Source organism: Phocoena sinus, chromosome 17 (assembly GCF_008692025.1).
Source record: "Phocoena sinus isolate mPhoSin1 chromosome 17, mPhoSin1.pri, whole genome shotgun sequence".
Taxonomy (NCBI): Eukaryota; Metazoa; Chordata; class Mammalia; order Artiodactyla; family Phocoenidae; genus Phocoena; species Phocoena sinus.
In genome coordinates, this window is record NC_045779.1 from 33,281,782 (window position 1) to 33,307,843 (window position 26,062).

Consider the following 26,062-nt stretch of genomic DNA (forward strand, 5'->3'; position numbering starts at 1 on the left):
CCAAGCCCCCGCCCGAGCCCCGCCGGTGTGGCACACGTCGTCTGGTCGCCACAAGGCGGAGATCTCGGGCCTGAGGCCGAGGCCGGAGCCTTGCTTGGAGGATCGCGGGCCAGTGGCCCTCATCCCCGCCTCGGCATCCGCCGCTGACGTTGCCTGAGAAGTCTGGGGAGGGAGGAGCTCCGAAAGGCGGGCTCGGGTGGCTGGCAGCGCCTGGGAGGGCCAGGTCGGAGAGAGGAAGCTCCTCCCCTGTGCGCCCCGCCGCCGCAGAGTTGACCAGTCTCTAGAAGAGAAGAGTCCGCTCCGGCTCCGGATAAGCAGCGGCTTGGCGTGGGCTGCGCGGAGAATGGACGGCCTCGTGACCTAATGTCCGGCAGGCTGTAGGGCCTGCCGACCCGGCTCGCGCAGGGGGTGGAGCCGGGGGAGCGGCGGGCACTTCCGGAATCGACGGGCTGCCTGAGTGCCCGCGCCACCCGCTACCATGAACGAGGAGGCCATCTGCAGCGCCCTGCCCACTATCCCGTACCACAAGCTCGCCGACTTACGCTACCTGAGCCGCGGCGCGTCCGGCACCGTGTCTTCTGCTCGCCACGCAGACTGGCGCGTTCAGGTGGCCGTGAAACACCTGCACATTCACACCCAGCTGCTCGACAGGTAGGGCGCCCTGGCGGCTCCACCGCGGATCCCCGAAATCTGCGTTCCTCACCCCACTGGCTCTAACCCCCGGCAATCGGGCTCTGAAGCCCAAGCGACGGTGACCACTTGGGATCGGCCGCACACCTCGTCACCTCTAGGCAGCCGTTCAACGCTTGGGCTAACATGGTGGGGAGAGCAGGCTTCTCTGGAGATAAAGCAATCACGCTTCGTTTCACTGCCCTCTCCTTTGTTTCACTCCTGGGCCTCCTTTCTCCAGACACCAAAAGTCAGCGATCACAGCCCAACTCTAAACGTCCTCTTTATTGAAATTGGGTTCTGTTTGCTTTGTTCTTCCCTTTTTTTTTTTTTTTTTCGAAGTCGAATTCTAGGGCTGCACTGCCCAATAGGTAGCTGTTACCCACAGGTGGCTATTAGAAAATTTCAAATCGTATATGTGGTTCACATTATATTTTTATTGAACAGCACTGCTGTAGAGTCTGGAACATTTTGGTTTGGGCTTTTTGTTGTTTTTGGTTTACACATGTAGGCATGAAAGTTTAGATATCAAACTCAATTTAGTTTCTCCTCTTACCGTCGCAGGGAAGGAAGCCTGTCTCTAGAGGAAACTTGTATTATTTTTGCTAACAATAAACTGAAATCAGAAAGCTGTTAAATAACCAGAACTTTTGAATGTCTCTCCCATCCTGGAACAAGTTTAGTGCAATGTCCAGATTTCAAGGGAAGGCTAGATTAGTTCCTGTTTCCAGAAAAACCTTTCAACCATATATATTAATCAGTGAGTCTAGTCACTAGCCTTGTGTATTTTCCTTCCAATAGGAATTTAACTAGCCCCTGCATTCAATTCTTAGTGAGTTAGCATCCATGATTGCAACATTCTCCTCTCCTCCCCCTCTATCTAAAGGGAAAATACATCATGCTAGATGCCTGATTAGCCAGAGGCTGTCAGTATCCAACAGCAGATAAATTCCTCAGCTTCAGCCCTGCTAATGGTATTGACTTTCATCTGCCTGTGGCTTTTACTTGCTCTCTTGCGATCAGGCTTGGATGGGCTAGATCTCACAGTAAGTTTGAGACACCTCTAGAAATTGTTCCCGCTTTTTGTGTACCATAATCCTGATTTAGTGATATACAGGGTATATTTACCCTGGGTCTTGAATTCTGTGGAGCAATTACTGGGAAATTATGTGTATGTAGTCAGCTTTGAAGGGTGGTGGTTGATTAGAGAGGGTAGATGTATTTTAGAATCAACTATTAAAATATATGGAAATCTAGCACTGATGGACTCCTTAGGTATTTTAAAGGAGATTGATCCTCGCATTTTGGATGCTGCTTCTCAAGATTTTAATTTATCTAAGTTTTGTGCCATTTGGGGCCAAGAAATGAAGGAAGTTCCCTTTCATGCTCATTAACAATTTCATCATCTAAAATTTTTCACTAAATCGGGTAGGAAATTAATTCTGCCGTCAAAGAAGCCATAAGAAACAGTGCAACACTCTGGCATTACTGCATCACATTTTTTCTTCCACTTGTTTCCTAGAATGTTAACATTAGCTGTATTTATGTAGTCTGAGCATAGGACTGGGCTATGCAGTTGACTCACAGGGTGTCTTATGTCCTCACTTATGAAGTGGGAATAACAGATACATGTACTTCTTGGGCTCTGGTATGGATTATGTTTGCATTGTTCTTTGAGATCACAAAAGAAAAATAAGTTTATGTGCTGTAACATGTTCTTATTTCAGTGATTGGTGAATTATTTTCTGTAACCTCACTTCTGCCCAACGAGTGGACCTTCCCCAACAATCTCCCAACTCCTTATGCGTAGATGAGTCTGATAGCTTGTTCAAATACCTTGTGTAAACAGTGTAACTGTTTTGTAACTGAAATTTGCTATGGGTAATTTTGGTAATATGTCTATAAAAGCTGTTTTACATTTTAATTTTTTTAATACAAAAACCTATTTTTAAACTGTTTTGGCTTTTTCTGTTTTCCACTCATTCTTCCTGAAATCTGACTTCAAGAATTTTCCCTCTCTGATTAAGCAGTGAGTGGAAAAAACAAAGGCTTTAGAGTCCCACAATTGCAATTCAAATCTGACTCCAAATCTGCCACTTACTGTTGGCATGACCAGTAGAAATTATTAATTTATGTGAGCCTTCATGCTCTCGTATATAAAGTAGGGATAATGAAACCAACTGTAGTAAAGTGGCCAACACATAATAGGATCACAAGAGAAGGAAGAATGCATCATACTCTTAATGGGAGGGGGAATTAGTATATTAAGTATCAATAAGATATCCCCTAGCATGCCCTCTCTATAATTCTTTCTTAGAGTATCCAGGAACCTTCCCAGCAAAGGTGCTACTCAATAACTGTCATGTTGACCTACATTTCATGAGGCAAATACAGACCTGTTTCAGCTTAGGAAATATAAATTTAATTAAAGCAGGTCTCACAAACTGGTATAATTGGTTGCCTCACAGTTGGGATATTAAGTGGCTGAAGAACAGGGAGAAGAAGAGAAACTCTTTATGCATTCTTGTAATTCTTGAATTTTGAAACATGTAAGTATATTACCTCTTCAAAACATAGATGACTAAGATTTTTTTGCTTTATTTTGCTTATTGTTTGTTTTTAAAGGAGGCTTCATAGTCTGGTCTGGAATGTCTGTTGCTTTTCTTATTTCAGCAGCCATTCATCAAGAGCTTGGGTGGTTTAAACACCAACTAATCATCATTGTTTACCTAATAAGCTTCTCCTAGAGACAGTTCTCTTTCTATTACTGCTGCTACCAATACCAAATCATCCATGGAAAAAATTGGTGACAAATCCAGTTCCCTTCATATATATATACACACACACATACACACACATATACACATATATATATGTATATACCTCCCTTAGTCAATCAGGTCTATCAGTCAGCCACCAGAGCCTGGGTATTCTATTCAGCTAGTGTTTTTCTTTCTATTTACACTGCAACCTTTATAGTTTCAGACTCTCATTGCTTCACATCTTAACTAGTATTATAATCTTCTAATACCTGGCTTTCAAACTCTACCTCCTTCTGCTGATCCTACACCTTGCTGCCAAGTTAATCATCCTATTTAGTTTGTTCCACTCCTGTCACTCCTGTGCTCAATAACCTGTAGTCACAGCTCTGTGACTACCAAATAAAGTGTAAATGCTCTCACCTGGCTTTCAGGCTCTGAGATGAGGCCCTACCCTACCCTATTCACCTTCACTCCCTTTACACACGCTGTTACACATCCTGATTCATATTAAACAATTTGTCATTTTCCAGATATAGCCTGTACTTTAACTTCCTTGAGTTCATTTGATACACATCTATTAGACAAATTCTGTGTGCCAGGTACTGTTCCAGATCCTGGGGATACACAGATGAAAAAGAAAGGCAAAATCTCTCCCATCTTGGAGAGGGACCACATATCTTGGATGCCCTTTTTCCAGTGGTTGAAATTCTATCCATCCTTAAAGTACTGTTGACATCTCTCTCTGAAGGCTGTAGCAACTCCGTTAGCCCAGATTTACTAGTTCTCTGAGCTCCCTATATTTATTTATTTATTTGCTTGCTTATTTACTTGTTTTTGATGGTGCTTATCATATTCTGCCTTATATTTTAAGTATTTGGTTTTCTTTTTTTATTTGCTTTTCTTATTTTTTAACTTTATTGAGGAATAATTGACAAATATAATCATATATATTTAAAGTGCAAAACATGATTATTTGCTATACATATACATCATCATGGAATAATTACCAATATCAATATAATTAACACATCCAAAGACATACAAATGACCAATAGGTATACGAAAAGGTGCTCAACATCACTAATCATTGGAGAAGTGTAAATCAAGACCACAGTGAGTACTTATTTTTCTTAAAAAGATTTCTGGACAGTTTGAGGTCACAGACTATGTGTTTTGTTTTTTGGTTTTCTTAAACTTACTAGTCTCCATAATGCTGAGCACAGTTCTTTATTCATAATAAATGTTCAATATTTATTTGTTTTATGAATGAAAAATCAAATGAACCTGGGATCCAGAGTTAGCCCAGGGATCCATTATAAGCATTTACCTGTTCTCAGTGTCCTTTTCCTGTATTCCAGTATATAATTTCTAAGCATTATTGACCCTTATGCAACTATTATCATCTAGTCATTAAAATCTACAACATTTAAGTGTTTTAATATTCAGGATATTTAGAAAATTTTTACATGGTATGCAACCATAAAATTTAATATAATAGTCTAATCAAATTTGAACATTTTAATACAACATAAACTTAATGTAATTAGTTCAAGCACCTATCATTCTAATATAGACTTTATAAACTTAAACATGGTATTCTTTCCCTTTCCTGAGAAGAGTACAGTAATAATCTGTATGTAGCACTTTTTTCTGTCAGTGGCTTATACAGGTATTTTGGTCTCTAAACAGACCTATGGAATATATAGGGTAGATGTTATCCCAACTTTAAACACGAAGAAACTAAGAGAAGCTGCATAATTTACATGAGGTCAAAAGCTAATGAATGAAAAAATCCAGGATTAATTAATATTTATGGGCTTGATAATTGTGTATTTTTCCTTACTTTGAAATAATTATACATTTTCTTTCTTTAGTGAAAGAAATGATGTCTTAAGAGAAGCTGAAATTTTACACAAAGCTAGATTTAGTTACATTCTTCCAATTTTGGGAATTTGCAATGAGCCTGAATTTTTGGGAATAGTTACTGAATACATGCCAAATGGGTCATTAAATGAACTCCTACATAGGGTAAGTATTATACATTTTCAGTCGTTATAATTCTGTTATTCAACCTATATAGTACTTTCGTTTTACAAATGATCAGATTATTGGGGGATATATAGGTGAATCAAAATAAGAATAATGAAAAACTTCACCATTTATGGCTTCTTTTGTGTTGTTAAAAATACTGTGGGGCTTCCCTGGTGGCGCAGTGGTTGAGAGTCCGCCTGCGGATGCAGGGGACATGGGTTCGTGCCCCGGTCCGGGAGGATCCCACATGCCGCGGAGCGGCTGGGCCTGTGAGCCATGGCCGCTGAGCCTGCGCGTCCGGAGCCTGTGCTCTGCAACGGGAGAGGCCGCAACAGTGAAAGGCCCGGGTACGCAAAAAAAAAGAAAAAAAAGAAAACTACTGTGGAGTTAGACCCTGCATTCTAAGTGACCTAGATTATTTTGCTTAGGTTACTGTTCCTGAGGTTTACACTGAATTCTAATATCCACATGTATATATATGTAAGAGAGGAACAGGAGAGAGAAAAGATAAACTCTGCACACCATACAATTTATTGTTAGTTTAAGCCAGATTTCATTTTATGTTAAAGACAATGTAGGGTTCAAATTAAATGTTAATAATACCAGTTCATAAAGTTCTGAATTAATAGACCAAATAAGTCTGAGTATCAAATACATGAGCTTTTCCAATAATAGACAATGGCATGAGCCATGTACCTTTTTCTCAAGGTATCAGTTATCTGGCTTTAATTGTGAATCCCATCAGTAAACAAATATGGCCCGGTTGTGGGGGGTGTCCTCATTCTCAAAATATGTGTATCCATCTATTGTTGTTTGCTTGATCTCATATTACTAAGATTATCTCTAGCCTGCAGTTTCTGTCAAGAAATATTTTTAAAGAACTCGGTCTCTTTTGTGAGGGGTGCTTTAGTTAAAACTGAGTAGTAACATAATCTGTCAAATCTAGTCACTGAACACTCCTAAATTCTGATACATCACAGTGTTCTATAAGCAAACAAGAGAGAATGGGTGCCACTGTCACCACTCATGGAGTGACTTCCTCTTTATTTCAGGATACAACACATTCTGTTTGTGACAGGACCATCTGAAACAAGGGCAGAGTAAAGTAACTAGTGTCAGTGCATAAGATTTGTGTAACCAACACAGCAAGTAAGATACAAATACTAATTAAACACAGTTTCCTTTTGTTACATGAGTATAAGCATAAATTCTAATGTTGTCTTCCCATACCCCAGCACCACAGTAGATGCTCTGGTACCCAAATTTGGAGCCCATTAGAAATTCTAGAGCCTCCTACAGGGGGATTGCTGACTCCTGGAAGGAATCATAAAATACATAGTGAGCACTCATCTACCTTCCTCTCCATGATCAAAAGCTTCCATATACCACTATACTGCAGAGAGGCCTTGTTACTTCTTTAAACTATATAATTTTCAGAAAAAGTTACCTTTTTAAAGATTAAAAGATCTAGTTACTCAAGGGGATGGGAATCTGTGTATACAAGAGGAAGTAATGTTGAACATTTGTGTTTTGTGTTTCTTTTGGTGTCCTGTATTATTAGGTCAGGATTTATCTTGAAGCACGTTCCCCCAACCTCACAAAAGATTGTTGAAAAAAATCAAAATACTATGTAAAGACAAGTATTTTGAGCCACTCTCCTGCCAAGTTAGTTAATCAATGAACTATAAGCTGACCCATTTGCAGAAAAAAAATTCTTCAGAACAGTTTTGAGCTCAGTGGAAGCATACTTTTTCATATTATTTAGTAAAATGTACCCAGTGGCATTTAGTAAAATGTACCCAGTACCTGATGATTCATTGTTGGATTTTCCCAAATTATCTAATTTTTCTGAGTATGTTCATTCTCCTGGGAAGCTGTATTAACTTTTATGTTCAGAAAACATTTAAGAAAGTTCAGATGACTGTCACTTGTAAGGACCAGGAAATAGAAAACATTACATTTTTAATGTTTCTATGTTATATATACTTAGAAATGAAGATGATTTTTGTCTCCTTCACAAAAGCAAAACTCCCAAATGCTAATTTTTCAAGCTGAAATGCAAGTAAATATATGATTTAAAAATATGAAGCATTAATGCTTAGTAAGTAAATATATTATGGTCATAATTTAAATTGATGCAGTGGTTATCATCGTAATCAAGTATGGTTTTATATTAATAGGAAATTTAAAATATAAATTTTGAATAGAAACAAATTGTGTGTGTGTGTGTGTGTGTACACATTCATGGGCACAAGTTATTTGATAAGAAGCCATAGAATGGGAAGATGGGTATGAGTATAAATCTATGTCTGGGTATTATACAGATAAAAAATAATTTAAAACTGTCTCAACTGAAGAAAGACCCCATACCATGTAGTTGCATTACCAGTATAAACTAAAAGGAAATATCAGTACTGTAAAGTCATTATTTTCTCTAAAAATTGAGGAAAGTAAGATACAAGGATGTTAAATAACGTCAAATTGTTAATATAACAAAATGAGTATTTTTTGCCCTGAATTTAGTTATACCAGATATTTAGTTTAATACTGTATTTCCTCATGGAATATTTCATTTTCTAAGTGGAAATAAATTTGGCCACTAATTTTAGTTTTGTTTCTTTCCATATATATGAAGAAAAATGAATATCCTGATGTTCCTTGGCCATTAAGATTTCGTGTTCTGCATGAAATTGCACTAGGTGTAAATTACCTGCACAATATGAATCCTCCTCTACTTCATCATGACCTGAAGACTCAGAATATCTTATTGGATAATGAATTTCACGTTAAGGTAGTTACTTTTTTTTAAAAAAAAGCTTATCTGCATCCTTGTGTTTAATAGTTTTAAAGACTTTTTAGTTATTTCTTCTATCTTACCAATTTAATATCTCTGCCTTTTCCATAGCCCCTAATTCAGTGCCACTTCTTCCTGCTGCAGTGAGTTAGTTATTCCTAGACTACAGACATTGGTAAAATTATGGTTCAAAATACAGTCATTCTGTTCTTAATTTAAATTGTCGATTATACCTTTGTTAACTTTTTATTTTGAAATTATTATAGATTCATAGATGGTTGCAAAGATAATACAAAGGATCCCATGTACCCTTCACCCAGTTTCTGCCAGTTGTTACATCACATATAATTATAGTACTATTTCAAGACCAGGAATTTGGCATTGGTACAATGCATGTATATAGTTCTGTATCACTTTATCATGTGTAAATTTGTGTAACCACCACAGCAATCAAGATATAGCACTACTCTATCACAAGAAAGATATCACTTATGCTACCCCTTTATAGTCATGCCTTCTCCCCTCCATCATACCTAACTACTGTCAACCACTAACCTGTCTTCCATCGCTATAATTTTGTCATTTCGAGAATACTATATGAATGGAATCATACAGTGTGTGATATTGTGAGACTGCTTTGTTCACTTAGCATAATGCCTTTGAGATCCATTTAAGTTGTTGCTTGTGTCAACAGTTGGTTTCTTTTTCATTGGTGAATAGTATTCCATGGTATGGGTGTACAAAAGTTGTTTAACCATTCAGCTATTGAGAGATATTTTGGTTATTCTTAGTCTTTGGCAATTACAATAAAGCTCCTAGGAACAGTCCTGTGCAACTTTTTGAACAAACATAAGTTTTCATTCCTCCTAGATGAATGCCCAAGAGTGTAACTGCTTGGTCATATGGTAAGCATATGTTTAGCTTTTTAAGAAACTACCTAGCTACTTTCCACAGTGGCTGTACTGTTGTATATTCCACCAGCAATGTATGAAAGACCCAGCTTTTCTGCACCCTCACCAGCATTTGGTATTATCATAGTTTTTTATTCTAGTATTCTAATAGATGTATAGTGATATAGCACCATGGTCTTAATTTTCATTTTCCTATAATGTTGAATATTGTTATTTATTTATTTGCCATCTCTATATCCTTTTCAGTGAAACATCTCTTCATATCTTAAGACCATTTTCTACTTGGATTCTTTGCTTTTATACTATTGGGTTTTAAGAGTTCTGTATATTTTTTAGATATAAGTCCTTAATCAGATATGTAGTTTGCAAAAATTTTCTGCCAATCCAAAGTTTGTTCTTTTCATCCTTTTAACAGGGTCTTTCACAGAGCAAAAGTTGTAATTTATTTCTTTTATGATCATGCTTTTGCTGTCATGTCTAAGCACTCTTCACGAAGCCTAAGGTATTGCAGATTTACTTCTATGTTATCTTCTAAAAGTTCCATAGATTTATGTTTTACATTTCAATCTGTGATCTGTTTTGAATTAATTTTTTGCATAAAGCATAAGATTTAGATATCTAAAGGCACCAGAGGAGTAGTGATTTCAGTTACCCTATATGTAACTGATGACAGCAAATAAAAAGTAGTTGCTGAGAAATTAATACTAAATGTAACTTGCTTTATTTTTACATAGTATTTTGCTACACTTCAAATAATATACATAATTGAAGATTATTATAAGTATCCAAAAATGTTCAAATAAGTAATAAGGAAGTTGGAACAATAGAAAAATAAATATAAAAAGTGTGAGAAAAGTTAAGTGAAAAAATAAACCTTTATTGAAGGCACTCCCTCTGCCTAGAATAAAATGGAAGGAAAAGGAAGAGAGAAGCAAGCTGCTGCCTCAATACTACTTAAAAAAAAGAGACAAATCTATTACATCAGTTATAGAACCATACAGGTAGAAGTGACTTATTCTAGTCCCCTAATCAGCTGGTCCTCTGAATCCTCACTACAACAATCCCTCATCTCCCAAGGCAGTTACCCTGTGACAAGAGAGTGTTTAAGATCCGTAACTGAATGACTGACATTTTTTTATACGATCAGTCAAAACTCCTTCTCTGTTGCTTCCACTCATCGGTCCTAGTGATAAAGTGAGTTCAAAGTCCAATTTTATTTCCACCTGACAGTCCTTCTGAGATTTGAAGTTTGCTATAATCCCCTTACTTCTCACATACACTTTTCCCTTATACATATCTTTAGTTTATTCAGCCAATTTCCTTATTACATAGGTTTTAATCCCAGGTGCTATCTAGATGCATCTGTGTTTAAATCTCTCTTAAATTTTGATCCTCAAAACTAATCAAAATACCCATATTACCTAACACAAGTTTGTGTGGCCAACACATTAGTGAGGTCAAACAAACCAAAATGTCAGAGTTTGGAGCAGAGAAAGGTTTATTGCAGGGCCAAGCAAGGAGAAGAGGTAGCTCATGCTGAAAAAACCCTAACTACCCAAAGGGTTTCAGCAAAGCATTTTTAAAGGCAAGGGGAGGAAGGGGCACACCTTGGGTATGTGGTCAGCTCTTGCACAAATTCTCTGATTGGTTGATGGTGGTCAATCCTTAGGTGCTAGAAGGTCTGGGGATTACATGCCCATGATCATCAAGTAGTTAATTTCTTCCATTTGTTGGTGGTTTTAGCATCTGAAAAACTGAGGAAATATGCATCAGATACTATTATCTAGGTACTTTAGAGAGGAGCTAAAGCAGTAAATATGTGGGGGGAGGTCTGTCCCAGGAAGGCCTCATAGGGTCCTGCTCAGTTACACCCTTGATGTGGTGTGATAAATGTAGAATCGTCCTTAAATACTTTACTTCGTATTCATAGTTCCTTACTAATTCATCTTTTGGGGGGCAGTCCTATAACAACATTCAAATTGGGCTCAGTGTCAACAAAAAACACTGAGAGGTTTTCTTTTTTTTTTTTAATGTATTGTTACTTAAGTCATGTCTCCTTGTCATGTACTTTACAGAATATTTTCTGGACATCATCAAAGTTTATCTTGTTAGATTTGGGTGATAACTTCAGCTCTTAAGACCTTTTTGAATGTTTTTTCTGTAGTCCAAGGATTTTTAACTTTGTCCTCCAGGTTTGTGTCATCTTCAAATTTAATTAGCTGCTTTTTTGTATCTTCAAGTCATGATTAACTATTAAGCAGTACAGAGCTCAAGCCAGAGCTACACAACATGGTCTGAAAACTTCCTTTCAGGTCAATATCAATCCTTTTATTAATTAGGGCTTTTGGAGAATAAGCATTCATTTTGTTTGGAATACTCCTAAAAGAGCTGTTATACAGCCCATATTTCTCCATTTTTTTCCATTAGAATATTACAAAAGTCCTTGCTTGACTGCTTTCCCAGGTGTCCTTGTTACCAAGTCCAAGTTCATACTGCTCACTGCAGGACAGGGCCAGTAAATCAACAGACGAGGTGTTGGGGCAAGGAATAGCAACTTTATTCAGAAAGCCAGTAGACCGAGAAGATGGTGGACTCGTGTCCCAAAGAACCACCTTACCCCAGCTAGAATTCAGACTAAAATGGGAAGAGGGTGTGGTTGGTTGTTGCAAATTTCTTGGAATCCTTTGTTCTTGCAGCAGTCCATGTAGGTCAGATCTTGATGTTCCTGTAAACCTCCAACAAGACAAATGTAATTGTCTGTTCTGTAACTTTTTATCTCTGTATGAATAGAAAAGTGTTATACCCTTAAAGGTCAGAGCCTTGAGAATGGGCTGTCTTGTATATTTCAGGCTATAGGCAACATTCTTAACTAGTAGCAAAAGCAATAGAATACGAAGATTAAAGCAAAAGAAACAGATCCAATATGGAGTCAGATTTATTCTTCCTTGTTACATACTCATGACTTACTCCCTTTCCTTTTCTTCCTCATTATCAGAGTGGCTTTCCCTGACAACCCGCCTAGTTCCTCTGTATCCTCATACCTTGATTAATGCTTCTCCATAGTATTTTTCACCATCTTACAAAACATTTTTTATTAATATGTTTATTGACCATCTTCCCCAATTATAATATAATAAGCTTCACAAAGACTAAAATGTAGTCTGTTTTATTCACTGCCGCCTGCTTAGCATATGCCGTATAGAGGCATTCAATAAGTAGTTGTTGAATGAACAAATGAATGAATTCCAGATCTTCTATATATACCCAATAGGCCTGATAATTTAATAGTCAAGGATATTATTAAAGTACCTCAGAATGTATTATAATATACAAACTGTTTTAACGTTTACTCTTTGACAGTAGTACTACTGACAAAAAAGGAAATGAAGTCTGTCATTCCTTTATTAAGTATTTGTGGAGCAACAGTGTTGTGCTAGACATCCCAAGTACTTGGGATATGTCACATGAGGTCTGAAATTGATCACTGGGCTAATATAATTTTTCATTAGCTCTTTCTGGCTCTTTTATCAATTACTCATAAAGTAACCCTTTCATTAAATTTTTAGACCTGGGATTAAGGATAGTCTCTGCCAATATATAGATCTGCAAAATCAATATTATTTTCCCTTTTTAAAAATCAGAATGACATTTTCTTTTCTCGTATCCTGTAATACCTCTCCATCACCATGGAGGTATTTGCGGGTATTCTAACTAAACCTGAAATATATGTAAAATGACCTGAGATTTGTACTTTATAAACTTTTCAACCTCCTTGGACTTTATTTTCTTCATCTCAGTCTAGAAACTATTCTTGATACAGAAAACAGAAGCAAACTAATAGGTGATGATGATCCCTACTTTCTCTTTTTCATTGATCAGTAGGGTACCCATGGTCTTTCTTTGAAATAAATAGAATTTAAAATAGTTTGGCTTTGTGTGTTTTTTTTTAACTTTTATTAGCTTTAGCACATACAAAACTGTGACCTTTCTAATACTATTCTTATAAATTATGACACTCTTTTATATGCATCCTGTGTGTCTCTACTTTTTATTTTATAAATGTCCCTTAAAAGTCAAAGTTTATCAGTGACTCATGAAAAAGTAACAGTTACCTGATCTACCTATCTTCTTGGAAGGGCCTTTAAATGAAGTGCAAAAAATCTTTTAAAATACTTAATGAAATTAAATGGAAACACACCTTGCTACAGTTTTTTGAAGTAAATTTTTATACTGGAATGCTAACCAGAGACATAGTATCTAAAAGAAAAACATATACTACCAATTAAGATCAACCAGGACTTTTCTACTTTAAAAAGAATACATTCGATTTGTTTATCTGCTGGTCAGTATCAATTAGTGCACCTTAAATACAAATGAACCTGTGGTAGGCTTATTTGAAATAAATGTTTATATGTACCATGTTTGATTTCTCAACTATTCTGTCCATCATGTGTGGAACTTCTAAGAATACTTAAAGTTATTCCTCATAGCTTCTTACTGATAACTTTATAAATTTACAGACATGGATAGTATTATATAAATGAAAATAGCTATTCTGGTAGGGTAATAAGATTATGGATGATTTTTATGAATAGTGTGTTTTCATTTCCTCTAGTTTTTAAATCTTTTTTTAAATTGAAGTATAGTTTGATTTACAATATTATGTTAGTTTCAAGTGTACAGCAAAGTGATTCAGTTTTATATATTTTTCAGATTATTTTCCTTTATAGGTTATTTTGAGATACTAAATATAGTTTCCTGTGCTAATACAGTAAATTCTTGTTGCTTTTGTCATTTTTTTAGCTAAAAAGAACCTTTACCTTTGAAATGCATGTTAAGATCTTGTATAGAATAGAAAAGTTCCTATTCTCTGTCTTCATTGCTGAATGATACCAGGACCCTCAAGAAATCATGGAACTTGTATTCCTCTCATCATATTCTTCACTTTTTTTTCTTCTCTGGAAGATCCAGATTTAATGAATCGTGTCTTTGGTATATGGTGTTTGTAATAGAGAAGGGGGACAAATATGGTTCCATGTGAAAGCCAAACTAAATTAGCTGATAAAGGGAATTCTGATTAAGTTTTCTATGTGAGATTTAAAAACATAGATGAAGACCTTAGGTGAAGTAAAAGGAGCACATAAGGAAGCAAGCTCAGAATACATTTTCTCTAGCACTGTAGTCAAACCAGTATTTAGCCCAGTAGTTTGCAATTTGTGGGTCAGGTATAAGATGGACCACATCCCAGTTTTTTGTTTTTTTTTTAACATTTCTCACTGTGGCACAGAAATAAACTTTGCTTCTCATAGTAATGCTTATTATCCTAGCAGATGTGCAGCTGGAGGACTGTTTTTGCTTTTAGAGAATGAGTGGGAGGAATAAGAGTTTGTAGTGGCAAGTAGAAGTAAGTAGGATATACGGTTCCCCAGAGTCTTAATACCACCTCAAAGTGTATTAAAGGCCCTGAAACTATGTACTGTGCTTATTAGTATTGTATGAATAAGAGCAATCTTTAGAGGCTTATTCCCATGTACAAGACATTAATAATACTAACACACAGGGGTCATTTACTATGTGTCAGATACTGTTCTGAGTGCTTCACTTAGAATAACTAGTTTAATATCCTCAGTACAACCCTGTGTTATGTTATTATCCCCAGTTTAAAGATGGGTAATCTGAGGCACAGAGAAATTAGAAAACTTGTCCAGGGTTGTACAACTAATTATGGGGTAGAAATGGAATGTAAATTTAAGTAATCAAGGCTCTACAACCCATGTTCCAGAACACATATTATATTGCCTTTAGAAATCAATCCAGCTTATCTTCATGTAGTGGCACCACGTTCCCTCTTGGTCTTTTCTAATTTTTTTTCTTAGACTTACCCTTTTATTATGATAATGTATGAAAGATTCATATAGGCTACCCCCTTCCTTTTTGGAGTGGGGCCATAATTTTTTTTAATCTCAAATTCATCTAAACACTAAATAAATTATTTCTTCTCTTAAAGCTAGTCAACAATTTAAGAGTTAAATGATTGAACCACAGATGGTGTGCTGGATAGAGCTCATTCCACTCTGTTGACTCCTAAATTGTGCCGTGTGAAGGTCTAAGTGATTTAAGTTAAATGTCTTCAGAGTTTTCCTATACTCTTTTGTTCACTAAATATTGTTTCTGTTCTTATATTTTTGTCTCCCTTTAAAAAAAAAAAACATTGGAACGTTTTATATACTTAGTTATAAGATATTGTGTATTGATAGTATCTGCACAAAATTTACAAGTGAAGTAAAACTGTAAAGGACATATCAAAAGTACAGAATGTTTGTCACTGATAATGCTTTAGGCACTCCTTGTCATGGACATAAATATGTTTTATATGCTAACTATACTATAGTCAACAGATATTCTTTTAGTGGTAGGCATAAATCATATAATAATGAGTTATACTATATTGGAATTTTACTTATTTCAAAATTTAAGGATACTGTTTTTAGCACATTATAAATAAGAACATATAAACCTGAGTTGTAAACAATACCCAGTGACATTCGTATTAGATGTGACTAGTTTAGCAGTTTTGTGAGGTATAGGTAAATTTTGAAAGCACATGATACAAAGCTACTTGTCACAAAAAGTGAAGTGTAAATACTCATTCAGAATAAAAGGCAAAAATACTCCTGTTTTTCAAAACTTAGTCTCTTTTAAAATTTGTAATATTTTGCTGAACTTCAAGTCAGTTTATATTGCTTTTAGAGTTGTTGGGTTCAGCACTATGGAATCCAATTTGTTAAGAAACTAATAGACTATTATAGAAATAACATATTAATATATATAGCATTTACTCTGGTCTCATGTCTAAATATAATAAATATAAACAAAAACAATTCTTTAATTTTTTTAAAGAGAAAATTTCAATATTCAATTACTCTTTTCCCTTCCAGATTGCAGATTTTGGCTTATCAAAATGGCGCATGATGTCCCTCTCACAATCACGAAGTAGTAAATCTGCACCAGAAGGAGGGACAATTATCTATATGCCACCTGAAAACTATGAACCTGGACAAAAATCAAGGGCTACTATCAAGCATGATATATACAGGTACAGCATGTTACTTTTGCTCAGAGTTAACTTTGTCTAAAAAACAAGATTAATCAATCCGAATTTTGAAGCTACATTTTAAAAGTATGATTTTTATGCTTCTCTCATAAGTGTGGTGAAAATAAATTAGAGACAGTGGTTAATGTTTTTCATATTAAAGATGCCTTGCTTTGGGAGTTCCCTGGTGGCCTAGTGGTTAAGATTCCGGTTTTCACTGCTGTGGCCCAGGTTCAATCCTTGGTCAGGGAACTGAGATCCCACAAGCTGTGTGGTGCAGCCAAAAAAAAAAAATTAAAAATTAAAAATATGAAAATAAAGATGCCTTGCTTTTTTTTTTTTTTTTAACATTTATTTACTTATTTATTTGGTTGCGGCGGTGGGCTCCTTAGTTGCGGCACATGGGCTCCTGGGTTGCAGCATGCAGGCTCCTTAGTTGCAGAATGCATGTGGGATCTGGTTCTCTGACCAGGGATCAAACTCGGACCCTCTGCATTGGGAGCATGGAGTCTTAACCACTGCGCCACCAGGGAAGTCCTGATGCCTCGCCTTAAGCTACTTCTCCATCCTTAAAAATTATTAAAGCATATCTTGTTGTCCTATCAATTTATAATATTCAAGGGTTTTTATCATATGTGACCTTGATGGGGGAGGGAAACAGTGCAATTAACATTTAACAGTACCAAAAGAGACAGTACTTACACCAGAAAAAGAGTCAATAGAATAGGGCTACATGAGACAGCCTTTTTTATTGCTCTTTATTTTGTGTGAATAATGGAATCATGTAATTAAAGGGCATAGCTTATCTAGGTGTGAAAGAATCATCCACAAGTTATCCTTGCCTATAACTTCAAGTTCTTATTACAGTAATTTCCTAATTTTTCAAATTGAATTAATTCCCTTTCAAAACAAAACTGTATATGAATAGTCATCATCTTGGTTCTATACAGTGATTCTTTAAGCAGCATTTCACTACATTATTACTTTAAAAAATGGTATCTCACAGTCAGCTTTTAAAATCAGTACCATTTTAGTTTATTATGAATAGTTTATAAAGTACTATATGTATATTTTTATCTTAAACAGCTATGCAGTTATCACATGGGAAGTCTTATCTAGAAAACAGCCTTTTGAAGGTAAGTGTACTTTGGCTTCCTTATTCTAGGTGACATCATATTGGTAAGTCATACTCAGCACTATCTGAATAAAGATCACTTATTTTAAATCTGCCTAACAGTCATTTTGTGGAAAACACACTAGAAAAACAACAATTTGTCATTGTGAATCCACTGTATGTTGGAAAGTACTGGATTAAGGATCAGAAAAATGTGTAGATTCTTCTTGTTCTGATAGTAATTAACTCTATTATAAGCCACTAAATCTCTTAAGTCCTCATTTTTTTAATCTGCAAAATAAGAATTTTGAATTCTTATTTCTAAGATTCATTCCAGCTATAAAATCGTTTGTATGAAAATTTAACTAGTGCTTCTTCTAAAGACCAGCAAATACTGAAGAATACTTTAAAAATTTTCTGATAATATTGTCTCTTTCTTTATTTTGAGTTTCATTTAGGTCAGTTTGCTGTGTAACAACCTCAGAATCTCAGTAGTTTACAAACTAAACATTTATTTTTCATTCACATTGGGTTATTAGTTGCTGTGGCCCTTCTTGGCTCTGCTAGGTTCTGCTCAGCTCTGCTGAGCTCTGTTTTACTCTGCTCTCTTCATACTCCATTGGTCAAATCAAATCACATGACCAAGCTCAGAATTAAAGAGGTGAAGATATAAACTCCTCCCACGAGAGGCAGCAAGTCTGGCAGTAGCTGGGATCTAAATATTCCTTTGACAGAAAGGGAAGTAATGAATTATTCCTAAGATTTTAAGATTCCCTCATGTTCATTTGGTTGGCTTTAGAATGTATTTAATATATTAAATCATAATATATTTCTAATGAATGAAATATATTTGTTTTGACAGAAGTCACCAATCCTTTGCAGATTATGTATAGTGTGTCACAAGGACATCGACCTGACACTAATGAAGAAAGTTTGCCATTTGATATACCTCATCGAGCACTTATGATCTCTCTCATAGAAAGTGGATGGGCACAAAATCCAGATGAAAGACCGTCTTTCTTAAGTTAGTGTACAGTTTTAATCTGGGCCTTTTGAATTACAAAAATAACAAATACGCTGTAAATAAAATATTCCTTGAACAACTACAAAAGTTAGCTGACAAGATCAAAGTTTTTTTTCTTCTAATTCAAAGTTGTTTTTATTTTATGAGATGAGATTGAAGTGGTAAGGAGAAGCTGTTGACTATCATCATAAAAAGGTTAGAAATTTATTCCAAGTACAATGGAAAGCCATTAAAGTGCGTTTTTCAGGGAAATAACATGATTAAATTTAAGTTTAGGAGATATCACTCACTGCTATGTATAAGCTTGATTGGAGAAGGGCAAGAGTAGAATTTCCAGACCAATCCTGGAGATCGAAAAATCAGATAGAATTAAGATTTATTTCAGAAGTAGAATGAATCATCACCTAAATGTAAACATAGAAGAAAATCTTCATGATCTTGGGTGAAGCAAAGAGCTCTTATATATGACATCAGAAACAAGACCTATTAAAAAAATTCTTTGATAATTGAACTTCAAAAAAATTGAAAAATTTTACACTTCAGAAGATGCTATAGAAAATGAAAAGACAAGCTGTAGAGTGGGAATCTTCTTTCCAACTAAAAAAAAACCAAATATATTTTCCATTCAAAACTTATGTCTAGTGCTCATCAGATTGTATTTAAATAAAATCAAAGGATGCTATAATAATGGATTAACATCTTATCTCTTATCTCCCAGAACCATGTAATAGGGTGTGTGTGTGTGTGTGTGTGTGTGTGTGTGTGTGTGTGTGTGTGTGTGTGTGTATATATGTATGTATGTATTGGCTTGGCCAAAAAGTTTGTTTGGCTTCTTCTATAAGATCTTACAAAAACCTGTACGAACTTTTTAGCCATCCCAATATATATCTCCTTTGTCCCCAGTGCCACTTCCAAACTATAATTTCTTCTCCATTCCCTAAAGACTCTAGCTCTTCTGAAGATCATGCCATTAGGCAGTATTTCTCTACAAACTTCCTGGTTTTTCCCTATTCATTGCAGAACAATGGCTTTTGGCTTACTTACTTCTACATCCTGCATTGATCAGTGCTGCTGAATATTTGAGAGGAGTGCTCTGCGGATCTCTGGAGTTCTCTGTCTGTGTACTTCTCCTCTTCGGTGCTCTGTCCTATAAACTCTATCTGCCTCCGTCTACCCTAATTCCCAGCCCTGTCTCTTCAACTCTGAGCTTCCTCTGGGCCCCGTCTTACTTCCCTACCCTGTAGTATAGTTGGAAACTCTCCCAAGGCAGTAAGCTTGGGTAGTCAGGCTGTCATAAGGCTGACCTCAGTTGTTTCCTATCACTTAGAGATCACTGTCCTTTGTTACCTGATATCTAGTGTCTTGAAAACCACTGTTTCATGCATTTTATCTGGCTAATGGTTGTTTAAGGCAGGAGGGTGAATTGGTCCTCGTTTCTTCATCTTGGCCAGAAATGGAATTCATTGGTTTCTCTTTAAATTAATGGCTAAAACTAGGCACTAAACTCTACTTAGCAATTCTGTTATGTTTCTCAAATACATCTACTATTCCATTCTCATATATCACCTGTTCTTAAGTTGTGGTGCAGGGACCTCTGGAGGTGGGGTTGGTTCCTGAGACTTTTATAAGTGGTTCACAAAATCAAAACTTTTCAAAATAATAAATATTAAGGTATTATTTTCCCTTTTTACTCTCATCCTCTGGAAAAATCTTTCCAGAGACTAAATTATGATGATATCATTGCTCCAACGGATAATGGAATGTGTTTTCATATATTCTGATGTGTTAAAATTTTCTGTTTTAATCTAATGTAGTAAATATCAATAGATATGACCAACATATACAAAAGCTCTTAATAATTTTGAAGAGTTCTGAGACCCAAAAGTTTGCGAATTACAGACTTAGATGATCATCTTGTACTACTGTAGGAGATGCGTAAGTCCCATACTTCATGTTTCCAAAGTGAAGATGAAATTCCATTTCAATCCCTAAGAAGGAAAGCATGGGAGGAACATTTCTAGTCCTATCTGCCCCTCAGCACTCCTCCTCCTCATTTGTTAGTTTTAGAGAAAAAGCAAGTGTACTTATCTAGTCCCTTCTCAGTTTTCTCCTCCTTTTAGAAGTAAGCTTGTCTAAAGGATGCACACATTTTGTGCTTCCTCATATGGAAGCAGGTGAGGCCTGTAGCTGAGTGAGTAAAACTGTCAACTGAAGGGACAAAGTATTACTGAGCCCGTATGCTACAGATCTAAAAAGGGACATATTCCAATTAGCTTTATCAGTAATAAAGGTGATGTTTTGATCATCATCTATCATTATTGTGTGGCTTTTCTTAATAGATTCTGAACTTAGGAAGAGAAGACAGGGGTAATGCATATTGTACCTTATCTTCCCTTCTTAAACCTCCTACACCCTATGTTCCGTATTTCTTTTGAGCATTGAGAAAGTAGAAACCATGAGAGAGAACTCCCTCATGGTTCCACTACCAGATCTATAAACTTAGTTGTACTTGACCTGTCTTTCCTGCTTTATCTCTTTTACAGTGGGAAAAAAGTGTTCTTATACAATAGTAAACAGTATTACTTGTGGTCTGGATGCCATTCCCTTACTCTCTCCAGCATTCTGTTGTTTATATTCTCTCTCTGCTCTTGTGTTGCCAATCTCTGCCTGTCTACTGGATCGTTCATCTGTCATACAGATCTATGCTATTATTATATCCTATCTTTATATAGGAAAAGAATTCTTGACCCCAAATCATCCTTCAGCTACCACCTCGTTTTTCTACTCCCATTTAGATCTAAACACCTTGTAGGAATTGTCCATACTTATTGTCTCTACTTCTTCACCTCTAATTCAATTTTTAACAAATTTACATCAGTCTTCTGTTTTCATATCTCCACTAAAGCTGCATTTGTTCAAGTTACTAAGGATGGCAATTTTGGAAAATACTGCTTATCTTACTTGGCCTCTCAGCAGATTAGATATTGCTGACTCTTCCCTCCTTGAAACTTTCCCTCTGATAGCTTCCAAGACACAAGAGACCATACTCCCTATTATCCTCTCTTCCTCTATCTCTTTTTTTCTTCCTCTGCTCAATTTCTAACTGTTGGAATGCCTCAGAGCTCTAATATGGGTCCTTTACTGTCTGCCATCTGTACTTTCCCCCTAGATGATCCAGACCAGATCATGGCTTTTATACTATCTATATGTTAGTGATGCTCAGTTTTGTATCTAGAGCCCTGGCCTCTCCCTTAAGCAACAGGTACATATATTATTGTAGTAATAGTGGTAATTATGATTGTTTCTACTCATTGGCTATTATGAATCATGCTGCTATGACTGTTCATGTGCAAGTCTGTGTGTGAACATGTACGTTTTCATTTCTCTCAGGTAACTAACTGAGTGGAATTGCTTGGTTGTATGGTAAATTTATCTTTCATTTTTAAGAAAGTGCGAAGCTGTTTTCCACAGTGGCTGCATCATGAAACATTCCCACCAGCAGTGTGTGACGTTTTCTGTTTCTCTACATTATTGTCAATACTTGTTATTTTCTGTCTTTTTAATTTTACCTATTTTAGTGGGTATGGAGTGATGCCTCATTTTAGTGTTAATTTGCGTTTCCTAATGACTAATGGTGTTTAAGCATATTTTCATGTGCTTTTTATCTATTTGTGTGTCTCCTTTGGTGAAATTCAATCTTTCACCCATTTTTAAATTGGGTTGTTTGTCTTAAGTTATTAGAGTTCTTTTTATATTCTAGATACAAGCTCTTTAAAAGGTACGTGATAGGTAAAAGTGTTCTCCTAGTCTGGGGCTTGTCTTTTTGTTTTTCTTAATAGCATCTTTTTAAATGCCAAAGGTTTCAATTTTTTTGAAGTCCTATTATCAAAAATTTTTTATGGATCCTGTTTCTGATGCCATATCTAGGAATTATTTGCCTAACTCAGGGTCATGAAGATTTTCACCTATATTTACGTTTAGGTGCATAGTCCATTTCAAGTTAATTCTATGTATGTTGTGAGGTAAGAATCTAAATTTTTCTGTTTTTGTGTGGATATCCAACTGTCCTAGTACCATTTGTCGAAAAGACTATCCTTTCCTCATTGAATTGCCTTAGCGACTTTGTCAAGAAACAATTGCCCATACTTATAAGGGCTTTAGACTCTCAATTATGTTCTATTGATCTATCTTTAGATATGCCTATCTTTAAGCCTGTACTAAATGCTCTTAAGACAGTTGAATGTCATCAGTTTGGGGAAAAATTTACTTAGGGCCTTATCAGTTAAATATTAGCATTTATGTTTTTCATTTTAATGGTTATAAGCAACCTGAGCTCATTATTTTTCTTATTTAGAATGTTTAATAGAACTTGAACCAGTTCTGCGAACATTTGAAGAGATAACTTTCCTTGAAGCTGTTATTCAACTAAAGAAAACAAAGGTAAATACTGGAAATTAGGATGTTAAATCATGGAGAGTTTTAGTTTAGTTTAATTTAGTTTTTTTCTACATACCTTCCACAGATACAAGCTACAGTACTGGGGCAGTAGTTAGCAGAGAGTATGAATGCTGCCTTGAATCTGTCACCAAAGAACTTTTCCATTTCATTTAAACAGCCTCCTCCAGATTTCAAAGGGATTTTCAGACCTCTCATATAGCAAATGTAAATTTAAAATGTGTAATGTGTGCCAGTTGTATACAGTTAATGCCCTAAATTACTACAGTTGTTGTTGTTTTAATTCTATGTTTATTTCTCTAAAGTTTTGATATATAAAGAGTAAAAGATGTCTGGGTTATTGCACTTTATTGCCAAGTTAAGCTGTAGAATTTTTATTAATAATTGAGGCCCAAATGTGTATTTTCTGTGGCTTGTTTGTATCTTTTTGTTTTCCCACTCAAACACTGCATGTTGCATAGACCAAAGTAGCAGTTGTTATGAATTACCTAGAACAGTTGTCTTATTTATTCATTCTGCTCTTGTAGATCAGAAAAACAATTGAAGGGACCCATTACTGCAAGGTTTTCTTGCTGCTATCAAAAATTGTTTAGAAAGCAACTACAGTTCTTTAGGGACAAAGTTAGCCTAGTTTAACACTTTCTGGGTTTCATTAAGTTGCATTTGAGATATGATAATAAAAACCATCATTTATTAGCCAATGTCTTAGGTTGTGAACAGGCATAATCCAGTTTGCTGGATCTGTTAACATAATCTTTGGTTTAAAAGGGAAGTGCATAAAGGAAACAACTGTCCTTAACCAAACTTAAAATTGATGGTGGCAGTATTAGTACCTGAGTTTTTTAAGGAACTAAGGAGGAACTGTGCTTTAATCTTTTGATAAGTTTTCATTGACTTCTCTGCTTCTGAGTAGGTAGTCTTTTCCAGAACATTCCAATCTCTCTGCTTCTTAGTAGATACAAACTTCTGTTAACATTTATTTTTGCCTTGTCTTTTCAGTTCCCTTTTCTCTCTTCACAACTTTCTCCTCTTCTGCCAAGCAAAGGTGGATAGAAGGGTCTGTTTTCTTGGTTCTAAGAAACTGAACTGGAAGAGAACCAATTCAGTTCCTTTTTTGTCCCCAACAAACTTAAATACTAGGATCTATATTTAAAACTGTTAATTTGGGGGAGAAATTTTTGCTTCTTAAATAAAGTAATTTAGTGTATATTTTTAAATACTTGAGTATCATTTAAATAGCATTACTTTCTTTGGTCACTGTTTTTAAGTTGCTGTATTGTTTTCACTCAGAGTTGTTATTTTTTTTTTAAATCCTTGTATTAATTCTGTAAAACTGTTAGGGAAAGAATATCATCTCCATTTTATAGATGAGATAACTGAGGTATAGGGAAGTAAGTCACATAACACTACACAGCTAACTAATGTCAGGGCAAGGGTAGAATACAAATTTATTAAGATAATAAGATTTTTCATAAAGAAATTTCTGAAAACAAAGATCACAATTTAGGGTGACTTGTTTTGTTTGAGTTTCCTACATTTTTTTCAGTTCTTTGAACTGGCTCCTATAATTCATGTTTTCACAGATAGTATCTCTTATGTCTTGAGCAGTAAAAACTGAATCAAAAAAAGTTTTTCTTTGATATGTCATTTTACTTCTTTCTAGGGACTGACTCACTAGTTCATAATTTTTTTTTTTTTTTTTGCGGTACGCGGGCCTCTCACTGTTGTGGCCTCTCCCGTTTCGGAGCACAGGCTCCGGACACGCAGGCTCAGTGGCCATGGCTCACGGGCCCAGCCTCTCCGCGGCACGTGGGATCCTCCCGGATTGGGGCACGAACCCGTGTCCCCTGCATCGGCAGGCGGACTCAACCACTGCGCCACCAGGGAAGCCCCAATTCATAAATAATTTGAATTATCATTAACTGATCGGTTATGAAAAGTGATGTTAGTAATTAATGATACTGTATAACAATAAATATTTTAATTTAAAAGAACAGAAGAAATTTACATAACAGAAATGGATCCAAAGATGAATTTTAAAGGTTCATATAAAAATGTATTTAACAAATGTTCACTGGACTGCTTTGTGTAAAGTACTATGCCCCATAGATTATATACATAGATGAATAGCAGTTTTTTTTCTCCTAAAACTTCTTAGACATGTTATGGAGCAGACAGTTGTTAAGTATGAATAATGAAGGGCTGGGTGTGGATCCCACCAATTTCTAAAGTTCTGTAGAGCATTTGACGTTATGTTGGTTTGGGGAAGAAAAGCAGACCCATGGTTTTGTTTTTAAATCACTCAATAGTGATGGCAGCTAATCCAAGTCTGGCTTAAAGAGACAGGAGTGAGGGCTTCCCTGGTGGCACAGTGGTTGAGAGTCCGCCTGCTGGTGCAGGAGACATGGATGGGTTTGTGCCCCGGTCCGGGAAGATCCCACATGCTGCGGAGCGGCTAGGCCCGTGAGCCATGACCGCTGAGCCTGCGCGTCTGGAGCCTGTGCTCCGCAACGGGAGAGGCCACAACAGTGAGAGGCCTGCGTACTGCAAAAAAAAAAAAAAGAGAGAGAGACAGGAGTGAATCACTAAACAATTTTAGTACAAAGGCATAGTGTTTAAATAAATCATCTGTTTAATAGCTACTATTTATTGAATGCTTACAAAGTAATCTTAGGGACTCTGCATATATTACTTCTAATCCTTCTTACAGTAATCCTGCAAAATAGGTATTCTCGTCTCCAGTTTACAGATAAGTAAACTAAGTTTAAGTCTCATGCCCAAAGTCAAACAGGTATCCTGGGATCTAAACTAGATCTTATTGGCCCCCATCGTTCCATTAGGGCACTCTGCCTCCTTTACTTAGTCCAGCCCTCCATTTCTTATCTATAAAATGAAAATAATGATAGTACTTAGAATCATGGTGCCTAAATTATAGTAAATGCTTAATAATTATGGATAGATAGATACACACACAAATTGAAATATATTAAGTACCTAGTTTGAACCAGATACTTTATATTCATTATCTCAATCTCTAGAATGATCCTGCATGTAGATATTTTTCCATTTTAAAGGATGAATTTGCTCAAGGTAACCAGTTAATATGAGGCAGGATTCAAAGCCTGTGTCTCTAAAATTATGTCCCCTATTCTACACTATCTCTACCTTTAAGTTAGATATTATATTCTCAACTGATTGAGATTTTCTTT

At 36.0% G+C, this 26,062-nt stretch overlaps 1 protein-coding gene across 5 annotated transcripts in view; it reads left to right on the forward strand.

Moving 5' to 3' along the window:
• Window positions 1-26,062, forward strand: part of RIPK2 (receptor interacting serine/threonine kinase 2) — a 194,996-nt gene that overhangs the window by 164,248 nt on the left and 4,686 nt on the right. For 3 of the 5 annotated variants that reach the window (XM_032610236.1, XM_032610237.1, XM_032610238.1), the window contains 6 exons: window positions 5,306-5,459; window positions 8,098-8,253; window positions 16,106-16,263; window positions 17,347-17,396; window positions 18,237-18,398; window positions 22,753-22,838. In XM_032610236.1, the coding sequence (XP_032466127.1) occupies window positions 5,306-5,459; window positions 8,098-8,253; window positions 16,106-16,263; window positions 17,347-17,396; window positions 18,237-18,398; window positions 22,753-22,838 (766 nt within the window). Of the gene's footprint in view, window positions 1-157; window positions 652-2,443; window positions 2,475-5,300; window positions 5,460-8,097; window positions 8,254-16,105; window positions 16,264-17,346; window positions 17,397-18,236; window positions 18,399-22,752; window positions 22,839-26,062 lie in introns of those variants that run through there. The other 2 variants (XM_032610235.1, XM_032610240.1) reach the window with 2 other exon arrangements.